Source organism: Hyaena hyaena, unplaced genomic scaffold, assembly GCF_003009895.1.
Source record: "Hyaena hyaena isolate Hyena2069 unplaced genomic scaffold, ASM300989v1 scaffold_604, whole genome shotgun sequence".
In the NCBI taxonomy this organism is placed as follows: Eukaryota; Metazoa; Chordata; class Mammalia; order Carnivora; family Hyaenidae; genus Hyaena; species Hyaena hyaena.
The window spans coordinates 1,188,957-1,208,236 of NW_024081236.1; the positions used below are offsets into that span (position 1 = coordinate 1,188,957).

At 36.8% G+C, this 19,280-nt stretch overlaps 1 protein-coding gene across 1 annotated transcript in view; it reads left to right on the forward strand.

Annotated features, from left to right (window-relative positions):
- Nucleotides 1–12,930, forward strand: part of RIT2 (Ras like without CAAX 2) — a 390,321-nt gene extending 377,391 nt beyond the window's left edge. Inside the window, exon 5 of the mRNA XM_039257173.1 lies at nt 12,437–12,930. Coding sequence (XP_039113104.1) covers nt 12,437–12,664 — 228 coding nt within the window. The 3' untranslated portion in view covers nt 12,665–12,930. The remainder of the gene's footprint in view (nt 1–12,436) is intronic.
- Nucleotides 12,931–19,280: the final 6,350 nt, after the last annotated feature.

A 19,280-nucleotide genomic window follows, 5' to 3' on the forward strand; every position in this document is an offset into this window, starting at 1 on the left:
TCGCTCAGCATAACACCCTCAAGGTCCATCCATGTTGCTACACATGGCCAGATTTCATTGTTTCTCATTGCCATGTAGTATTCCATGGTATAGATAAACCACATCTTCTTGATCCATTCATCTGTTGATGGACACTTAGGCTCTTTCCATGTTTTAGCTATTGTGGAGAGTGCTGCTATGAACATTGGGGTACATGTGCTCCTATGCCTCAGCATTTCTGTATCCCTTGGGTAAATTCCTAGCAGTGCTATTGCTGGGTCATAGGGGAGTTCTATTGTTAGTTTCCTGAGGAACCTCCACACTGTTTTCCAGAGGGGCTGTACCAGTTTACATTCCCACCAACAGTGTAGGAGGGTGCCCGTTTCTCCACATCCTCGCCAGCATCTAGAGTTCTCTGATTTGCTCATTTTAGCCACTCTGACTGGCGTGAGGTGGTATCTCAGTGTGGTTTTGATTTGTATTTCCCTGATGAGGAGGGATGCTGAGCATCGTTTCATGTGTCTGTTGGCCATCTGGATGTCCTCTTTGGAGAAGTGTCTGTTCATGTCTTCTGCCCATTTCTTCACTGGGTTGTTTGTTTTTCGGGCGTGTAGTTTGGTGAGTTCCTTATAGATTCTGGATATTAACCCTTTATCTGATATGTCATTTGCAACTATCTTTTCCCATTCCGTTGGTTGCCTATTAATTTTCTGGGTTGTTTCCTTGGCTGTGCAGAAGCTTTTAATCTTGATGAGGTCCCAACAGTTTATTTTTGCTCTTGATTCCCTTGCTTTTGGGGATGTGTCAAGTAAGAAGTTGCTGCGGTGGAGGTCAAGGAGGTTGTTTCCTGCTTTCTCCTCTAGGGTGTTGATAGTTTCCTGTCTCACGTTCAGGTCCTTTATCCATTTTGAGTTGATTTTTGTGCATGGTGTGAGAAAATGATCTAGTTTCATTCTTCTGCATGTTGCTGTCCAGTTCTCCCAACACCATCTGTTAAAAAGGCTGTCTTTTTTCCATTGGATATTCTTTCCTGCTTTGTCAAAGATCAGTTGGCTGTATACTTTTGGGTCCACTTCTGAGTTCTCAATTCTGTTCCATTGGTCTATGTGTCTGTTTTTGTGCCAATACCATACTGTCTTGAGGATGACAGCTTTGTAGTAGAGGCTGAAGTCTGGGATGGTGATACCTCCCGTTTTGGTTTTATTTTTCAGTATTACTTTGGCTATTCGGGGTCTTTTGTGGTTCCATACAAATTTTTGGATAGTTTGTTCTAGTTTTGAGAAGTATGCTGGTGCAATTTTGATTGGAATTGCATTGAATGTGTAGAGTGCTTTAGGTAGTAATGACATCTTAACTATATTTATTCTTCCTATCCATGAGCATGGAATGTTTTTCCATTTCTTTGTGTCTTCTTCAATTTCCTTCATAAGTTTTCTATAGTTTTCATCATACAGATCTCTTGTATCCTTGGTTAGGTTTATTCCGAGGTATTTTATGGTTTTTTGTGCAATTGTGAATGGGATCAGTTTCTTGATTTCTCTTTCTGTTGCTTCATTATTGGTGTATAAAAATGCAACCGATTTCTGTACGTTGATTTTGTACCCTGCAACTTGGCTGAATTCTTGGATCAGTTCTAGTAGGCTTCTGGTGGAGTCTGTCGGGTTTTCTATGTAGAGTATCATGTCATCTGCGAAGAGTGAAAGTTTGACTTCCTCTTTGCCAATTCTGATGCCTTTGATTTCCTTTTGTTGTCTGATGGCTGATGCTAGGACTTCCAGCACTATGTTAAACAACAGTGGTGAGAGTGGACATCCCTGTCGTGTTCCTGATCTCAGGGGGAAAGCTCTCAGTTTTTCCCCGTTGAGGATGATGTTAGCTGAAGGCTTCTCATAGATGGCTTTGATGATGTTTAAGTAGGTTCCTTCTATCCCAACTTTCTCGAGAGTCTTTATTAAGAAGGGATGCTGTATTTTGTCAAATGCTTTTTCTGCATCTATTGACAGGATCATATGGTTTTTATCTTTTCTTTTATTGATATGATGGATCACATTGATTGATTTGCGAATGTTGAACCAGCCCTGTAACCCAGGAATGAATCCCACTTGATCTTGGTGGATGATTCTTTTGATATGCTGCTGGATTCGATTTGCAAGGATCTTGTTGAGAATTTTTGCATCCGTATTCATCAAGGATATTGGCCTATAGTTCTCTTTTTTTGTTGGATCTCTGTCTGGCTTGGGAATCAGAGTGATGCTGGCTTCATAAAATGAGTCCGGGAGTTTTCCTTCGACTTCTATTTTTTGGAATAGCTTGAGAAGAATTGGGATTAATTCTGTTTTAAATGTCTGGTAGAATTCCCCAGGGAAACCATCAGGTCCAGGGCTCTTATTTGTTGGGAGATTTTTGATCACTGATTCGATTTCTTCACTCGTTATGGGTCTGTTCAGGTTTTCTATTTCTTCCCGTGTGAATTTTGGTAGTGAGTGTGTGTTTAGGAATTTGTCCATTTCTTCTAAGTTGTCCAATTTGTTGGCATATAATTTTTCATAGTATTCCCTGATAATTGCTTGTATTTCTGAGGGGTTGGTTGTAATAAGTCCATTTTCATTCATAATTTTGTCTATTTGGGTGCTCTCTCTTTTCTTTTTGATAAGCCTGGCTAGAGGTTTGTCAATTTTGTTTACTTTTTCAAAAAACCAACTCTTGGTTTCATTGATCTGTTCAATTGTTTCTTTGGTCTCTATGTTGTTTATTTCTGCTCTAATTTTTACTATTTCTCTTCTTCTACTGGGTTTAGGGCGTTCTTGTTGCTCTGCCTCTAGCTCCTTTAGGTGAGCTGTTAGATTTTGGACTTGTGCTTTTTCTAATCTCTTGAAATAGGCCTGGAGAGCAATGTACTTTCCTCTGAGGACTGCCTTTGCCACATCCCATAGAGTTTGAATTGTGTTTTCATTTTCATTTGTTTCCATATATTTTTTAATTTCTTCTCTAATTGGAATGGCCTGTATTCTTAAACTATAAAATATTGATGAAAGAAATTGAAGACAACACAATGGACTGGAAGAACAAATATTGTTAAAATGTCTATATATCCAAAGCGATTCACACATTTAATGTAATCCCTATCAAAATGCCAACAGCATTTTATAGAACAAGAACAAACAACCCTAAAATTTGTATTCAACCACAAAAGGCCCCAAATACCCAAAGCACAATTCCAAATTTCATTATATTAGAAAGCTGTAGTAATCAAGCAGTATGATACTGGCACAAAAATAGACACAAAGATAAATGGAAGAGAACAGAAAACTGAGAAATAAATCCATAATTATATGGTCAATCTTTGAAAAGGGAAGCAAGAATATGCAATGGGATAAAGACATTCTCTTTAACAAATGGTGTTGGGGAAAACTGGCCAGCAATATGCAAAAGAATGAAATTGGACCACTTTCTTATACTACACACAAAAAAGAAATTTGAAATGTACTAAAGACCTAAATCTGAGACCTGAAACTCTAGAAGAGAACACAGGCAATAATTTCTCTTACTATAGCTGCAGCAACATTTTTATAGAAGTCTCCTGAGGCAAGAGAAATAAAAGCAAAAATAAACTTTTGGGACTACATTAAAATAAAAGCTTCTGCACAGTGAAGGAAGCAACCAACAAACTAAAAGGCAATCCACTGAACAGGAGAAGATATTTGCAAATGACATGTCTCATAAAGGGTTAGTATCCATGCTATGTGAAGAAGTGATACTGCTCACCACTGAAAATTCAAAGATGGCAGAAGACATAAATGCACATTCCTCCAAAGAAGACATCCAGATGACCGACACACGAAAAGATGCTCAGTATCACTCATCATCAGTAAAATGCAAATCAAAACTACAATAGTATATCACCAATCACCTGTCAAAATGGTTAAAATAAAAAACTTAGGAAACAACAAATGTTGGTGAGAATGTGAAGAAAAAGGAACCCTTGGGTACTGTTGGTGGGAATGCAAACTGTTACTGCCACAATGGAGGTTCCTTAAAAAATTAAAAATAGAACTACCCTATAACCCAGTAATCACACTACTGGGTATTTACCCAAAGAATACCAGAACACTAATTCAAAGGGATATATGCTCCCCTATGTTTATTGCAGCATTATTTATAAAAGCTACACTATGGAAGCAGTCCATGTGTCCATCGACTGATGAATGGATAAAGAAGAGGTGGTATGTGTGTGTATACACACACACAACGGAATATTGCTCAGCCATAAAAAAGAGATGAAATCTTGCCATTTGCAATGACATGGATGGATCTAGAGAGTATAATACTAAATGAAATTGTGAAATCTGTCAAAGACAAATACCATATTACTTCATGCCTATGTGGAATTTAAGAAACCAACCAAAAGACCAAAAAAAAAAAAAAAAAGGGAGAGACAAAAATAGATTCCTCACTATAGAGGACAACTGCTGGCTATCAGAGGGGAGTTGGGTGGGGGTGGATGAAACAGATGAAAGGCATTAGGAGTACACCTGATGAGAACTAATATATAGAGCTGTTGAATCACTATATTGTACACCTGACATTAACACTGTACATTACACTGGAATGAAAATTACAAAGAATGAGTTTCTCATATGTCAGTGATTGTAGCTAAGGGTGGGTTATTCTTGCTGGTGCTTTGCTGTATTTTGGTTTTCCCTGCAAAGGCCTGAGATGACATCCATGCACGTACCTTTAAAGGAAAGATGTGCAAAAAAATAACGTGTAGATTAAAAAAGCAAACAATTCAAAAGCACTTTCATTAGAGCTGCTCAAGGAAACTGGAGAAGCTATTCATTGTTAAAACTGATCAAAATCACCTATACAACTAAACAAGATGAAACTGAACAAGCTAAGTTTGGGCAACTTTTCCCTCTTATTTTCTTATTAACAAATGATTCCTGTTACATTGATAATGTGAAGACTGTAATGAAAATTACTATTCATGGGTAAGGATGAATTGAAACACAGAAAGACATTAAAAAATAAAAAAAATAGAAACAAAGAGTTACAGTTCAGTAGGCTGAACCAAAAGATACTACGCTTGTAAAGCTTCTCTTGAAAGAGCCAGACCCATTCTTCTGCCAATCTCTCCTCATTCAAGATTAGCAAATATAGCAAAGCAGTATCAGATTTTCCTCTTGGGTTATTAAGAATTATATAGCTTACTAGACCACCACCATTATCCTGAATACCTTTACAATAAAGAAAAATGAAGCTCCTGAAGTCAGCAGATTGTTGGGACTGGAACTCTAATTGACCAGCATGCTTGCCACTTCCCATCAGCAGCTGAGCCAGGACTAGAACAGGCTGCGATCACCATCATGCCCCAGTGGTCTCTTCAATGCCCCATGCAGCTGTGGCTGTGCTCTAAAGCCTCCTTTGGCAGATGGGAAATGGCATTTCAGGGAGTACCTGGTGTATCATACAGTGATCTTCTTTGGTGAAAAAGGTCACACATATTAAAAAGATGGTTTCCCTGGGCTATTGATTTTTTTCTATTACTTGTATAAAACATTTTTCTTTATTCCCTTTTTTCTACCAGTGCTTTCTAAGGCTTTTGAGTGGCACATTTATCACAAACTTGCCTTGCAATTGAGGGGTATGGTGGTACAATGGAATCTGCATCAATTGTTCCTTCCCCCACCCCTCAATAATCTTTCTACAATATTTATTTTTACCTATGTTTCTGAATTTAGCATTTTCTTTTTATGTAAATGTAATAAAAATGTTCTATGCTATTTGTAATTTAAGAATCATCTCAAGTTATAAAACCTCAGATCAGAATAATCAATTATATATGTGTGTGTAATACTGGCAGAGGGAATTGGGAAGATACTATGAGATATAAGCAAGGATTGGAAACAATACTTGATGGACAAGAGTAGAACTTGATGGGTGTTTTAATCAGGTGTGTGACTTGAACCATTTGATTAACTTTTGTGGGCCTGAAATTCCTCATTTGGGAAATTAAAAATCTTAATTCCCTTCTAACACTGTACTTCATCCTTAGCAGTCACTATATGGCATGGATGAATATTTGTCATTTCAAAATATTTTATTTAGGGGTGCCTGGGCAGCTCAGTCAATTGAGCATCTGACCCTTGATTTCAGGTCAGGTCATGATCCCTGGGTCATGGGATCAAGCCCTGTGGTAGGCTCTGTGCTGAACATGGAGCCTGCTTGGGATTCTCTCTCCCCATCTGCCCCCTCCCCTGTTCACACACATGCACAACTCTCTCTCTCCAAATAAATATGTAAGTATTACTTACAATTTAGATAGATAAGATGTATTGGAAGGATATGTTAAATACCCTGGTTTTGAAGCCTAATATAGAAGCTGTTATTTTTTGTTATGTTACTCTGGTTCTGAACCACTCAGAACCATTAGTAGACGAAAAAATATTCCTAGTGATACTGTTGAACTATTTATAGATGTCAACAGACCAAAATTACTAAGCATAAAGTCAAAAATCTGTAAAAAATTAATGCTCTTTGAACTTATTTTCTTCTTACGTGTTTGGACTCATGTTCTTCCACTGAAATTTATAGTATACTGATTCCAATATCTGACATAGGGATGGTTAATTATAGTTTGTCAATATTGATGTGAGATAAAAGTTACTGAAATGTGGGAATTTTACAGTATGCTTTCACTTTAATATTTTTCTTAAAATATAAAAACTTTAGGGGATTGATCTAATAAGAATTTTTAAGGAATCATAAAGAGATAAAATATTTACTAAGTTTAATTTCCTTTTGGATTTCATTATAATGAATGTGAAAATTAATGAGTTGTAACCCGGAATTAATATCCTGATAATGGATCTAAGAATATACACAACTATATTTCATGCCTTGAAATAGAGTGTTCATGATTACTGTGTTACTTACCAAAGCAATGAGTAGCTACAGAGTCAAATATACCTCAACATGCTATAATAATAAAATAAGCAGTTATGTCATCTATCATTTGCTTATACATTTTCAATACAAATCTGTGGATGGGATTTTTCTATTTTTTTCATATTAAGATTTTTACATTGGACTGTTAACTGAACTTAGATGTTTCCAATGATGTGTAATGGTTACAGTTTTATAATTAGGAAACATTTCATAAACATGTTTGTATAAAAAGATTTTTCAAATGTATAAGAAAAAATACACAGATTTAAAGACTTCAACCCCCTTCTACTTCTACTCTTCCCAAAGAAAAATTACCTCCCTTTTCTAGATGAAATAATATCTATACATAAAAGTAATCCAAAATGATGACTACTCAATGAATTACTCATTGAATGAATTCTCACTTCCCCCACTGATTTGGAATGCTACCAATACTATGTCAAGCGACTATATGTTTTATAATCTTGTTTCTAGATTCTCTATCACACTGTATTGCTCTCTGTCTAGCCCTTAACTAATAACCCACTACCTAAACTGCTATAGATTACAGAGATCTGTAGTAGGATGAATCCAACGTCATCGTTATTGTTCTTATCTATGCCTCCTCCTTACTAGAATTCAAATATTTCTTTCCTATGAGTTTTACTATCTCTGTGTAACATTCAAATCCTGAAATCTTTTGAAACTTAGAATGTATTTTTTATTGAAACTACATATTGCTTTGAGATGATTTATAATCTTTGTGGTACTGAACCTTCCCACTAGAAACCTAAGTCTATAATGTTATCTGATTTCAGAATTCTGAAAAAAAAAAAAAAAAAAAAGGTTTTAATGTAGTTGGCAAAATGTGACCAGACTTAATTCATTTTGTGACTAACCAGGATCTGATGTGATCTGAGACTTCATATATCCTGTTTCCTGTGAATGTTAATGCTAAAATATTTAGCTAGAGAAATATTATTGTACTTGAGGAAACAATGATGCTCCATATTCAGAGGGGTACTTATTATATAATTTGTTTGAGTTTTTCATTAATGCACCAAATACAAAAAGTAGACAAATTATAACTATACATTTAGTAAATTATCAAAAGAAAACCCACCTGAAGCCACCAAAGGAAATACATATTATCTCCTAGCACTAAACAGTAGTTTTCTTGTGTTTCAATTTTCCAAAAGTATAACTGTGTACCATATTAATGTAACAAGAAGAGAAATTGCATATGGGGTATATGGGGAACTATATACATAGTATCTGTACTATCTTTGCCAAATTTCTCAAAAATGTTTCATAGATCTGATTCCTGTCACTAAACACTATTATGTAAGATTTATGTCAGTTGTATATAACAATTTCATTCACGTACATTGAATAGTATTCCATTCTATTAATGTACAACAGCTTATCAAATTCACTTATAACATTTGTGTTGCTTTTAGTTTTTTTTATTTGTGATAATGCAGATATGTGCATTTTTACACAAGTTGTTTGGTGAGTATATCCACACACAGTCATTGAAGAAGGCTTCTGGTCACAGAGACTTAATTGTGGAAAGGTCTTAATTACATATTTAATTCCTTATCTAAGGTATAGGATAATAGAGATTTTCTGTTTCTTCTTGTGTAAGTTCTGGTAAATTTTGTTTTAGGAATTTGTCCTTCATCTAACTTGTCAAATTTCTTGACATAAATATAATATTCTCTAATTGCTTTCTTTATGATTGTAGGATATATAGTGATGTCTACTTTGTCATTTTTTTTTTAAGTTAACTTGAAAAAGAGGGGGAGTGGCAAAGAGGGAGCAAAAAAATCCCATGCAGGCTCCACATGGTCAGCACAGAGCTTGAACTCCTGAACCATGAGATCATGACTTGAGCCAGAATCATGAGTTGGACTCTCAACCAACTGAGACACCCAGATGCCTCTCTACTTTGTCATTTTTAGTATTAATATTGTTTAATTGTACCCTTTTTCTCCCTTTAACCTTTCTTGCCTGGGGTCTATCAATTTAGTATCTTTGGAGGTAGTCTTCCCTACTGTATGATTATTTCATTGGTCTCTGTCTTTATCATTCCTCCTCCCAGCTTCCTTTCAGTTTAATTTCCTGATTTTTATGGTAACTTGTTGACATTGACTTTGATTGTGAAATCTGAGTGTTTCTACTTTTCTAAAACATGGATGTAGTGCTGTAAACATCATTCTGAACAGAGTGTTAGATATCCCACGAGGAGTGTTTCATTTGATATCTTTTTTGACCTAGTGACTATTTAGAAATCTATTTGTCAAAAATATTTGGGGGTTTATTACTTCTTTTAAAAATTAACTTATAGTTTATTCCATTTGTTTGGAAATATGCAATGACTTTGGTTCTTTGCAGTGTTTTGAGATTTGCTTTATAACTTAGCGTGAAGCATTATAAATGCTTAGGGTTCATTTGAAGAAAATGTCAAGTTTTCAGTTGTTAGGTAGAGCATCTTAGATCAAGTGTGGTATTTTGTTCAAACCTTCTATCTCCTTACTTATCCACATATTCTTTCAATTGCTGAGGGAGAATGGTTAAAATTTTTAACTCTGTCCACTTACAAAATGAGGCTGCAACTTTTAGTACATACAAATGTATAATATCATATTAGATTCCTCTTTTTAAGTAGTAATTTTTAACTATTGTGTCTGATATTATATCAACAGAAAACATTTTTGTATTAATTTCCATTCAAATTTCACCCTGTATCTTTATATGTGAAGTGTTTCAACTACAAGTGTTAAAAAAAAAAAAAAGTACTATCAGACCAACTTTTTGTTTTAAACTAGATAGTGTGCTGTATTTACATATAAATGGTTTTGGAAGATTCTATTTCTTTACAATTCTTTGTGGGTTGGTATGCATCCTGCTTCATTGACTTCAGTTTTCACCATTTGTTCTTTGACCTCTGGGATGTAAGTAATTGCCCACTGCACTGTCATGGAAACATATCCCAGATAAGATGTGCTCTTTGGGCTTGAGACTTAGAACAAGAAGACAAGAGAGACAAGCCAGATCCCAAACCACAGCCTGGAGGTGAACTGCCAGTCTATCCTCCACCTGCTAATAAGCAGTGAGAGCAAGAAAGCAAGAAACACTTTTGTAAGCTAAAGAGATTTTGCAGCTGCTTTTGTATATATATATACACATACATATATATATACATACATATACACATACATATATATATACATATATATATATACACAATTTTGCGGCTGCTTTTGTAATATATATATACACATACATATATATACATATATACATATATATACACGTATATATATATATACAAGTGTATATATATGTATATATACATATATCTATATAAGCTTACTAATTTTAGAAAATCATACCATAAATGTGTTGCTATAGGAAACACATAAAATATGTGTCCATTAATTCTGAGTTACAAGAATTATTATAGAAGACTGAAAAATAAATGGCATCACATGGTATGTACTGTCAAAATATTTGGTAAGACTGTCACCAATGATTCGATTCCTTGGAAATAAGACACGTTAATATGTGACTTTTTCTAATTGCTGGTAATGCAGAATCTTAATAACTTTAGCTGGTTGCTCTTAGCTTCATTTCTTGAGTTGCTATAAGATAGAAATGAGCTCAAAAAATGATTGGTGTGTTGGCCAGCAGGAATGAAAGCCCTTGGTGAGGTTGACTTTTCACAGACCAGAAAGGACCTGACTTTGAAATCAGACCTGTTTTTATATCCCAATTCAACCATTCATTAGCAGTACGGCATGGTATATCAGTTAAGAAAAAGTGGCTGACGCTCTGGTTACAAACAACTCCAAAATGTCATCAGCTTAAAAGAACAAAGTTTCTTAATTAAGTCTGGTAAATATATCCATCCTGCTGAACCAGGAGCTCTGTTTCCCATAATCCTTGTCATAGAGTCTCTAGTTCACCATATATTTCGATTTGGCAGGACACATGAACATATATAAACATGTAACTTTAATAAATAGATCAGTTAAGGTGCACCTGGGTAGCTTGGTCAGTTGAGCGCCTGACTTTGGCTCAGGTCATTATCTCCCGGATCATGAGTTTGAGCCCCAACTCAGGATCTGTGTTGACAACTCAGAGCCTGGAGCCTGCTTTGGATACTGTTGTCTCCATCTCTCTCTGCCCCTCCCCTGATCATGCTTGGTCTCTCTCACTCGAAAAGTAAATAAACACTTAAAAAATAATAAATAAAATAAGATCAGTATGGGCACAGAATTCATCAGAACCTATTGAGTTAAGTCAGCCTTATTCCTGCTTTCTTCAAGCCAATGTGAATAATCTAGTAGGACTTAATGGGAGTGCTAACATTTGACCAGAACTATTATCACATAGCTACAATGACCTATTATCCCCTGTTTAAATATTTGTGCATCACTTCTGTTTGAATCTTAATTCATACTTATTAAATCCAGGTATTTTTATTAATCATCCTTTCTCCTCTAATCTAATGTTGATTTAGGCACCAGGCACTATATCTGAGACATTAAAGAGATAAGGCATAGTTCTTGACCTCACTCAGTTTATAATCTCTAGAGAGCCCATTGGAATAACACACACCACAGCATGGACTTGTTAAGTTTTGCTTTACAAAACTTCAGAGCCATCTCTGAAGTGCTTGGCTAGAGGCTTACATCATAATGAGTGATGTTTTGCTTTTGTTTTCTTTTGCCAGAAGATTGTTTTCAAAGTTTGTGGCAACTGTAGACTGGCTTATTCTTTTTTTTTTTTAATTTTTTTTTAAGTTTTTTTTTTTATTTATTTCTAGAGAGAGAGAAAGAGAGAGCGTGAGCAGGGGAGGGTCAGAGAGAGAGGGAGTCACAGACTGAAACAGGCTCCAGGCTCTGAGCTGGCAGTCAGCACACAGCCCGACGCGGGGCTCGAACCCACGAACCGTGAGATCATGACCTATGCGAAAGTCGGACGCTTAACCGCCTAAGCCACCCAGGCGCCCCAAGACTGGCTTATTCTTAACTGAAACTTCTGGACTATAATAAAAATGGTTTTAAGTATGTACTCAGCATGTTTGATGAAACTTTTATAGATAATGTCACTAACAAAAAGTCTTTGAGGTAGATGTCATTATCCTACTTTACAAATGAGAAAACCTAGGCCAAAAGGTAAAAGAAACTTGCCCAAGTTTGCAAAACTCAAATGAAGCAGAAACGAAACTTGGAAACCAAGCAGTTTTAATCAAAAGCCATGGTTTTGACCATGGTGCTCTGTTACTTTTTTTTTTCTGAAGCCTGGAGAATTGATTTTTAGTAAGTTCTCATCAGCTTCCCTTTTACAGATTCTGATTTCTCATTTTTCAAGTTTAGAAATTCTAGAAATCTTCCTTTACAAAAAATTCTATTATACTTTTTTTTCCCACACAACATGCACATAGCTCTGGTAAAGAACATAGTGTTTGATCCAAGCATTCCTCCCTTCTTCTTTTTAATATCATTTATTTTCCCCTTAGGTATCTACAGAAGAAGGCTTGAGTCTGGCCAGGGAATATAACTGTGCTTTTTTTGAGACCTCTGCAGCCCTCAGATTCTGCATTGATGATGCCTTTCATGGTCTAGTGAGGGAAATCCGCAAGAAAGAGTCGATGCCATCCTTGATGGAAAAGAAACTGAAGAGAAAAGACAGCCTGTGGAAGAAGTTAAAAGGCTCATTGAAGAAGAAGAAAGAAAACATGACATGATATTCTTGCTTCTAACTTCCTTATTCTCTTTCTGAATTTTATCAGTTGGACAATTCCATGTGTTGCATTCTGCTTCAATATTTTCTGTCTCTCTCCTCTCTCTTTAAATATCTGACTATAGGTAAAAGCAAGATCTGCATAACTGTACCTCTTGAGATAGTTTTGTTTTGCCCTTAACAGTTGGATGGATTTTGTCAATCAGCTGGATATGCTGTTTAAGTTTTTACAGTATATTACTAAATAAAATTGACATTCCAATTGCCTCATTTCCTTTTAAAGAGTCTAGCTTCATTTGGTATGCTGTCTGGTTATAGAGGAAATTCAAAATTGCAGACAGAATGATAAAAGGCTCAAGGGATCTGCCTTTGCCTGATAAGACTCTGATTGTTTGCATTTCAGGAATCTCAGTAAATAATGAAGAAGCTCAGGAAACAATTTGGAGCAGGAGTCTGCAGACTTATCTTTTCTTAACTGTAGAAGTCTAGGTGCTTTTTCATAACGATGAACCTTAGTAGAATTATTAATAACAGGAACCAGTTGTAGGTTGTTGGAGGGCTGAAAGGAAATATCCCAGTATTTGCAATGCTCTTCCTGTTAGGCTTTGGCAAAATTATCACAGTGAAATTACTGAGCTGTGGCAAAAGAATATTGTCTTTGTAGCCAGAATACAGGCTAATAGGAACTTGGTAGTTCAGGTATTCATAAAAAGACACAATGCTCCCTCTCAGTGGAAGTCCCTCTGAGAACCACTTCACCTACAGGGCAAGAGGCTTTTTGATACAGAGAGCCTATATTATCCTTATATTGACTTAATTTCCCATCTCTTCTTACTTGAACCATGAAACATTACCAGTTAGAGGGCTTTTTTTCTTACTTGTTTACAATGGATCATCATGTAAAATATAATTGCCTATTCACTCATTGATCCCACCATGTGATTTGGTTTATTCCAATTCAAGCTTAGAAAGCACCTAACCTGAACAGTTCTGAATGTTTAACAGATAACTGTTAAATAACAGTTAAACATGGGATGGAATCCATCCAACCAACCTTTATGGGTTGGGGCAGTTTTTATCATAAATTATAGAGAAAATAGGATGAAGGGTATATATACAACATTCAAACATGTATTTTTAAATTCACAATGCCCCTAGCATTTGTTAATCTCTGAAAAAGCAGGAATGACTCAAAGTAGCTTGACATACAGTGGGAAGATTCACTTGGCTGAAGAACAGTTGGATTCCACATAATTAGATAAGAAGACACATTTCACATAGTAACATAGGTACAACTGAAAGGAATTTAGGGATCATAATTTTTCAATCAGAAGACTAAAATTTCAGCTTTCAGAATAATGTACTCATGGGTTCTTTTAATACTTGGAGCCAAGGCTTTTGTCAAAACCACAGGGACTTCATGGCTCTCACTCCTATGCCCAGGGATCATGCAGTTAACTGCTGCCAAGCTCCCTTCTTTTGGTTTTTCTTCAACCCTCATATTCCATGATGTAGGACCCAAACTAATTAGTTTTTTTCCCATTCCATAGTGTCCTGAAACCAAACCCACTATATCACTTCATTCTCAGGTATTCATATAATAGGGAGAAAAAACAAATTTTAAAAAAGAACACATGAAGATGATATAAAGATATTCTTAGAGAACTAGTCCTTGCTTCCTCCTTTCTTTGGTTCTGAGTGTTTAATGACTCTGCTTTTGTCTTGTTAAAATGGGTTAGCACCTTCTTTGCCTCCTATACCTTCTCCTTTTGCAGCCCCTGACCCCCAGGACTTCTCCAAGCCTGAGAAGACTCTGTGAATACTATATTCCACCAGACTCTTCGGTTTGCTAGAAGATGCAATCTAGGAAACATAATACTTGGCACTTAGTTTTATATGAAGAAACCACATCTTTGAAAACCTGATTACTGCCCAATCTATGAATACTAATACTATTTGGTGCATTTCTTAATATGACTGACTCTTTATAAGTTTTATTTTACTGTAAGCTCCACTGGCTTTGTCTCTAGAGTTTTGTATCTCTCTTTTATTCCTTCCTATTCTTTTTTTTTTTTTTATATTTTTATTTATTTCTAGAGAGAGAGCATGAGCAGGGGAGGGTCAGAGAGAGAGGGAGACACAGACTCTGAAACAGGCTCCGGGCTCTGAGCTGGCAGTCAGCACAAAACCCGACGCGGGGCTCGAACCCACGAACCGCGAGATCATGACCTAAGCGAAAGTCGGACGCTTAACCGACTAAGCCACCCAGGCGCCCCAATTTCCTTCCTATTCTTTATACTCCTTGAGTGCTGATAACTAGTTTTTATAGTTTAGAAATTTTTAGTGAGGTTTAGATTGGGTAACATTTGTCAGGTCTATCCATTTCACTCTATAGAAGGAAGAAGGTCTATAAATTATCACCTAGGGCCACATGAATTTGGGATAGTTATCACAAGCAGAGATTGAGGCAGACTTCAAACATTCATTTAAACCAGTCTTCTTTCTTTCTTTTGGAAGACTGGGCAGAAGGAAATGTTCCAGAAGAATAAAACCTAGATAATACTGCCCAAGGGCTATTGATTCACAGGCTCTTGGCATAAGACCAAAATGTCAGGATCTTGTTTTTGATCATTATCCCTGAAAACTTCCAACCAGAACTAGAATATCTAAGTCAATCTCAAAAGCTCAGAGAAGAAAACCACAAAGTACACATGCCTACATTGCCAAGGGAGTGTCAAGAAACTCTTGAAACTAAGCATCTGTATCCATTATAGATGAATGAGTAATCACCAACACACTTCATCAAATAGTGACTAAAAGCCTACTATGTACCAAGAACTTTTCTAGATTGCCCACTCATGTATATATGGTGTGTGTGGGTGTGTGGGTGTGTTTAATGAGGCATTTAGGAAGTTCTGAATACAGTTTTCTGTCCTCCAGAAATGTATCATCTATCTATTTTTAGGTGTTTTTCATTAACTTATCTGGTAGGTCCCCACGATAAAATAATTTCTCAGATCAGATATAAGAGCAGTCTACAATACTATATTTGTGTTTAGTTGAGTTTGGGAACTTCTATAGAAAATGACACTGAGGAAAAAAACATGGACACTTGGGCCAAACATTACACACATCACACTCAGATGTGCAAGGAATAAACAGCTGCTTTATTTCTAATTCATCTATTCTTTCTCAGGAGCCCGTGACTAGTGGGTAGTTGGGGGACAGGAGGTGCCAAATTTTAGTTCAGTGCAGTAATTTAATGATAATATGGGGCAATAATTTAAGAAATATCTCTAAGTAACATGACCTCTGCCTTGTGTACTTAGGTCAGTGTCTTATCAAATTTCTTCCCTGTTTACTCTCCTTTCCCAAACTGCATCTGTGCACAGGGGAAAGGTATGCCTTACGTGACCTCGTGGCAGTATAATTCCCTCATCTTCTAAGTCCCACAGTATCCTTTGCATCCTCTTTAATTTTTACCCAAGGGTCTGTCAACAAATTGGAAAACTTAGAAGAAATGGATAAATTCTTCTAAGAAACGGACAACCTACCAAAATGGAAGCAGGGACAAATAGAAAATTTGAGCAGACAGGTTACTAGCAATAAAACTGAATCAGTTATCAAAAAAGTCACATCGAACAGGAGTCCAGCACCAGATTGCTTCACAGATGAATTCTACCAAACATTTCATACCAAAGTGGCTGAGTGGCTCAATCGGCTCGGTGTCCGACTTCGCTCACATCATGATCTCATGGTTCAAACTCCACATGGGCTCTATGCATACAGCTCAGAGCCTGGAGTCTGCTTCAGATTCTGTGTCTCCCTCTCTCTCTCTGCCCCTCCCCTACTTTGTTCTGTCCCTCCCTCCCTCTCTCTGAAAAATGAATAAAAATTTAAAAAATAATAATAAAAGAAGTGTTCATGCCTATTCTTCTCAAAATATTCCAAAAAATAGAAGAGGAAGGGAAGTTTCCAAGTGTGTACTCTGAGGCCAGCATTACCTTGGTAGTAAAGCCAGATAAAGGTATCACAGAGAGAGAGAATTGCAGGCCAGTATCTTTGATGAACATAGATGCAAAAATCGTCAACAAAACACTAACAAACCGAATCCACTCATACATTTTAAAAAATCATACACCACAATCAAGTGGGGTTTATTCCCAGGATGGATGGGTGGTTCAATATTTGCAAAACAGTTAATGTGATGCATCACATCAATAAGAGAAAGGATGATAACCCTATGATCATTTCAATAGATGCAGAAAAAGCATTCAACGAAGTACAACATGCATTCACGATAAAAAAAAAAACCCTCAACAATATAAGTTTAGAGAGAATATACCTCAACACAGTAAAGGTTTATAGGAAAAATCCACAGCTAACATAATAGCCATCAGACAAGTAAAGGATGTCCACTCTTACCACGTTTATTCAACATTGTACTGGAAGTCCTAGCCACTACAGACAACACAAAGAAATAAAAATTGCCAGATTGGTAAGGAAGAAATAAAACTCTCAGTATTAGCAGATGACATGATACTATATAAAGAAAACACTAAAGACTCCACCAAAAACTACTAGAACTGAAAAGTGAATTCAGTAAAGTCACACAGAGAAAATCAATGTAGAAGGGTCTGTCCTGATTTTTTAAAATTTATTGGCATAATTGTCAAAAAACCCACTTGACATGAGATCTACGTCCTCAGTTTTTAACTATACAATGTATTATTGGTGATCACTTGTACAATGTTGTACATCAGACCTCTAGAACTTATTCAACAGCTTGAAACTTTATGGCCTTTCATTAGTAACTCCCCATATTCTCCCCCACCCACGCCCCCTCCAAGTTATGGCAACCATCTGATTCTGCTACTGGACTCGCTGACTCTAAGCTATGTTGAAGGTAGAAAAGTTGGGCCATCACAAATAAGCACTTTCTACTAGTGTCCATGAAATTGCTCTTTGCCTTTGGGTCTAAAGGTCCTTCCCAACATGGTGTCTTTATTCTGACCCCAGGTCCCCTTCAGGCACGTCTATCAGCACCTCTGCCTCTCTTTGGGATAGCATGCATGCCACGCAGAGGCCATGGGGATTCTCGAGTGCTGCCTCAGTAAAGCTTTGCAGCTCTGTCCCCCACCTCTGTCTAGTTCATGTGTGGCTGCCCACAAGGAATCTAGCTTACTCCTAGTATTAATAAGCAAAAGTGATATATATACACAGATCCATGAGAATGTGCCATATCAGCTGTAAACAATATGTGTGCCCATAGCCTGGAAAACTTGGTAACTAGCCCAAGTTCTGAAACTTCCCTGTGGTTGGTTGTAAGGCACCTCCCACCATTAGTCAGCCTGAGAGACCTGGGGTGTGGGATTAGGAAGAAGATCCCGATGTATAGTCCATTTGCTTTTTAGTGTCTCTCTTCCACAAGCCATCTGCTAGGAGTAGGCTGCATGTTTTTCTTTTCTCTAAGTAATTTTTCAACAACATGCTGGCATGTAAAATAAACAAGAAAACAGAATTTAATAGTCCAAGATAAGAAATGACTTGCTTGTTATAGGTGGCTTCTATTCTTCTGCTGAAGCACCAAAATCTGCTTTAAAATATGGAAACCCATCTCAATAAAGATGTTACACATTTTTTAAAAAAGCCATGTATCAAGCAAGATTTTAAGAGAATATATTTTAAAATATTTCAAAACACAATGTTCCCCCTCACACATGTAATATTTAAGAGTAAGTCTTCTGACCATTTTTATATAAACTGAAGTTGTAGTTCTTCTGTTTTAGGGCTTTATATGATACTAGCAAATGCTCTAAAACCTACCTTGCCTAAATCCTCTACTGTCAGCTTGCACTTGAACCCCTGAGCTTTGCTTGAGATTTTCCCATTAGAGTTTCTATCTAGGGTTAGATGGGGAAGTGCCATCATTTTATTCAGGCTGTACATCTACTATAAATGTAAATTTAAGGAAGTAGAAAATTTCTGATTAAAATATCAATGACATAAATATATTTGCATATGATTGGTACTTTTAAAAGCAGAGCAGAGAGGCCTATGATGGAAGGGACAAAGAACATGTGAATTTTTATGGGTGAAGAAGAGCACTTAGACCATGCATCATTTGGGGGATAACAGGTCCATGTAGCCTAATGTACTTAAAAGTAGGGGTCATACAGGATAGAACAATGGAAACAGCAAGGTGAGAGGATTGTTCAGGAATAAAGGGATGCTGTCCACCAAAGCTGGGCCAGGAGTAAGCATGTGCAGAAGGCTCACACTGAATCCTACTTCGTTCAACCTTTTGCTTCAGTCCTGTTCTACCTCTAATTCTGTTACATATCAAGATAATTTGCTGTAACCCTCTCCCTTCAACATTCTGGTGTAAATCATTCAATTGTACGGATAAGAAAGGACATCAATAGGGGCGCCTGGGTGGCTTAGTCGGTTAAGCGTCCGACTTTCGCTTAGGTCATGATCTCGCGGTTCGTGGGTTCGAGCCCCGCGTCGGGCTCTGTGCTGACTGCCAGCTCAGAGCCTGGAGCCTGTTTCAGTCTGTGACTCCCTGTCTCTCTGACCCTCCCCTGCTCACGCTGTCTCTCTCTCTCTCCTAGAAAGAA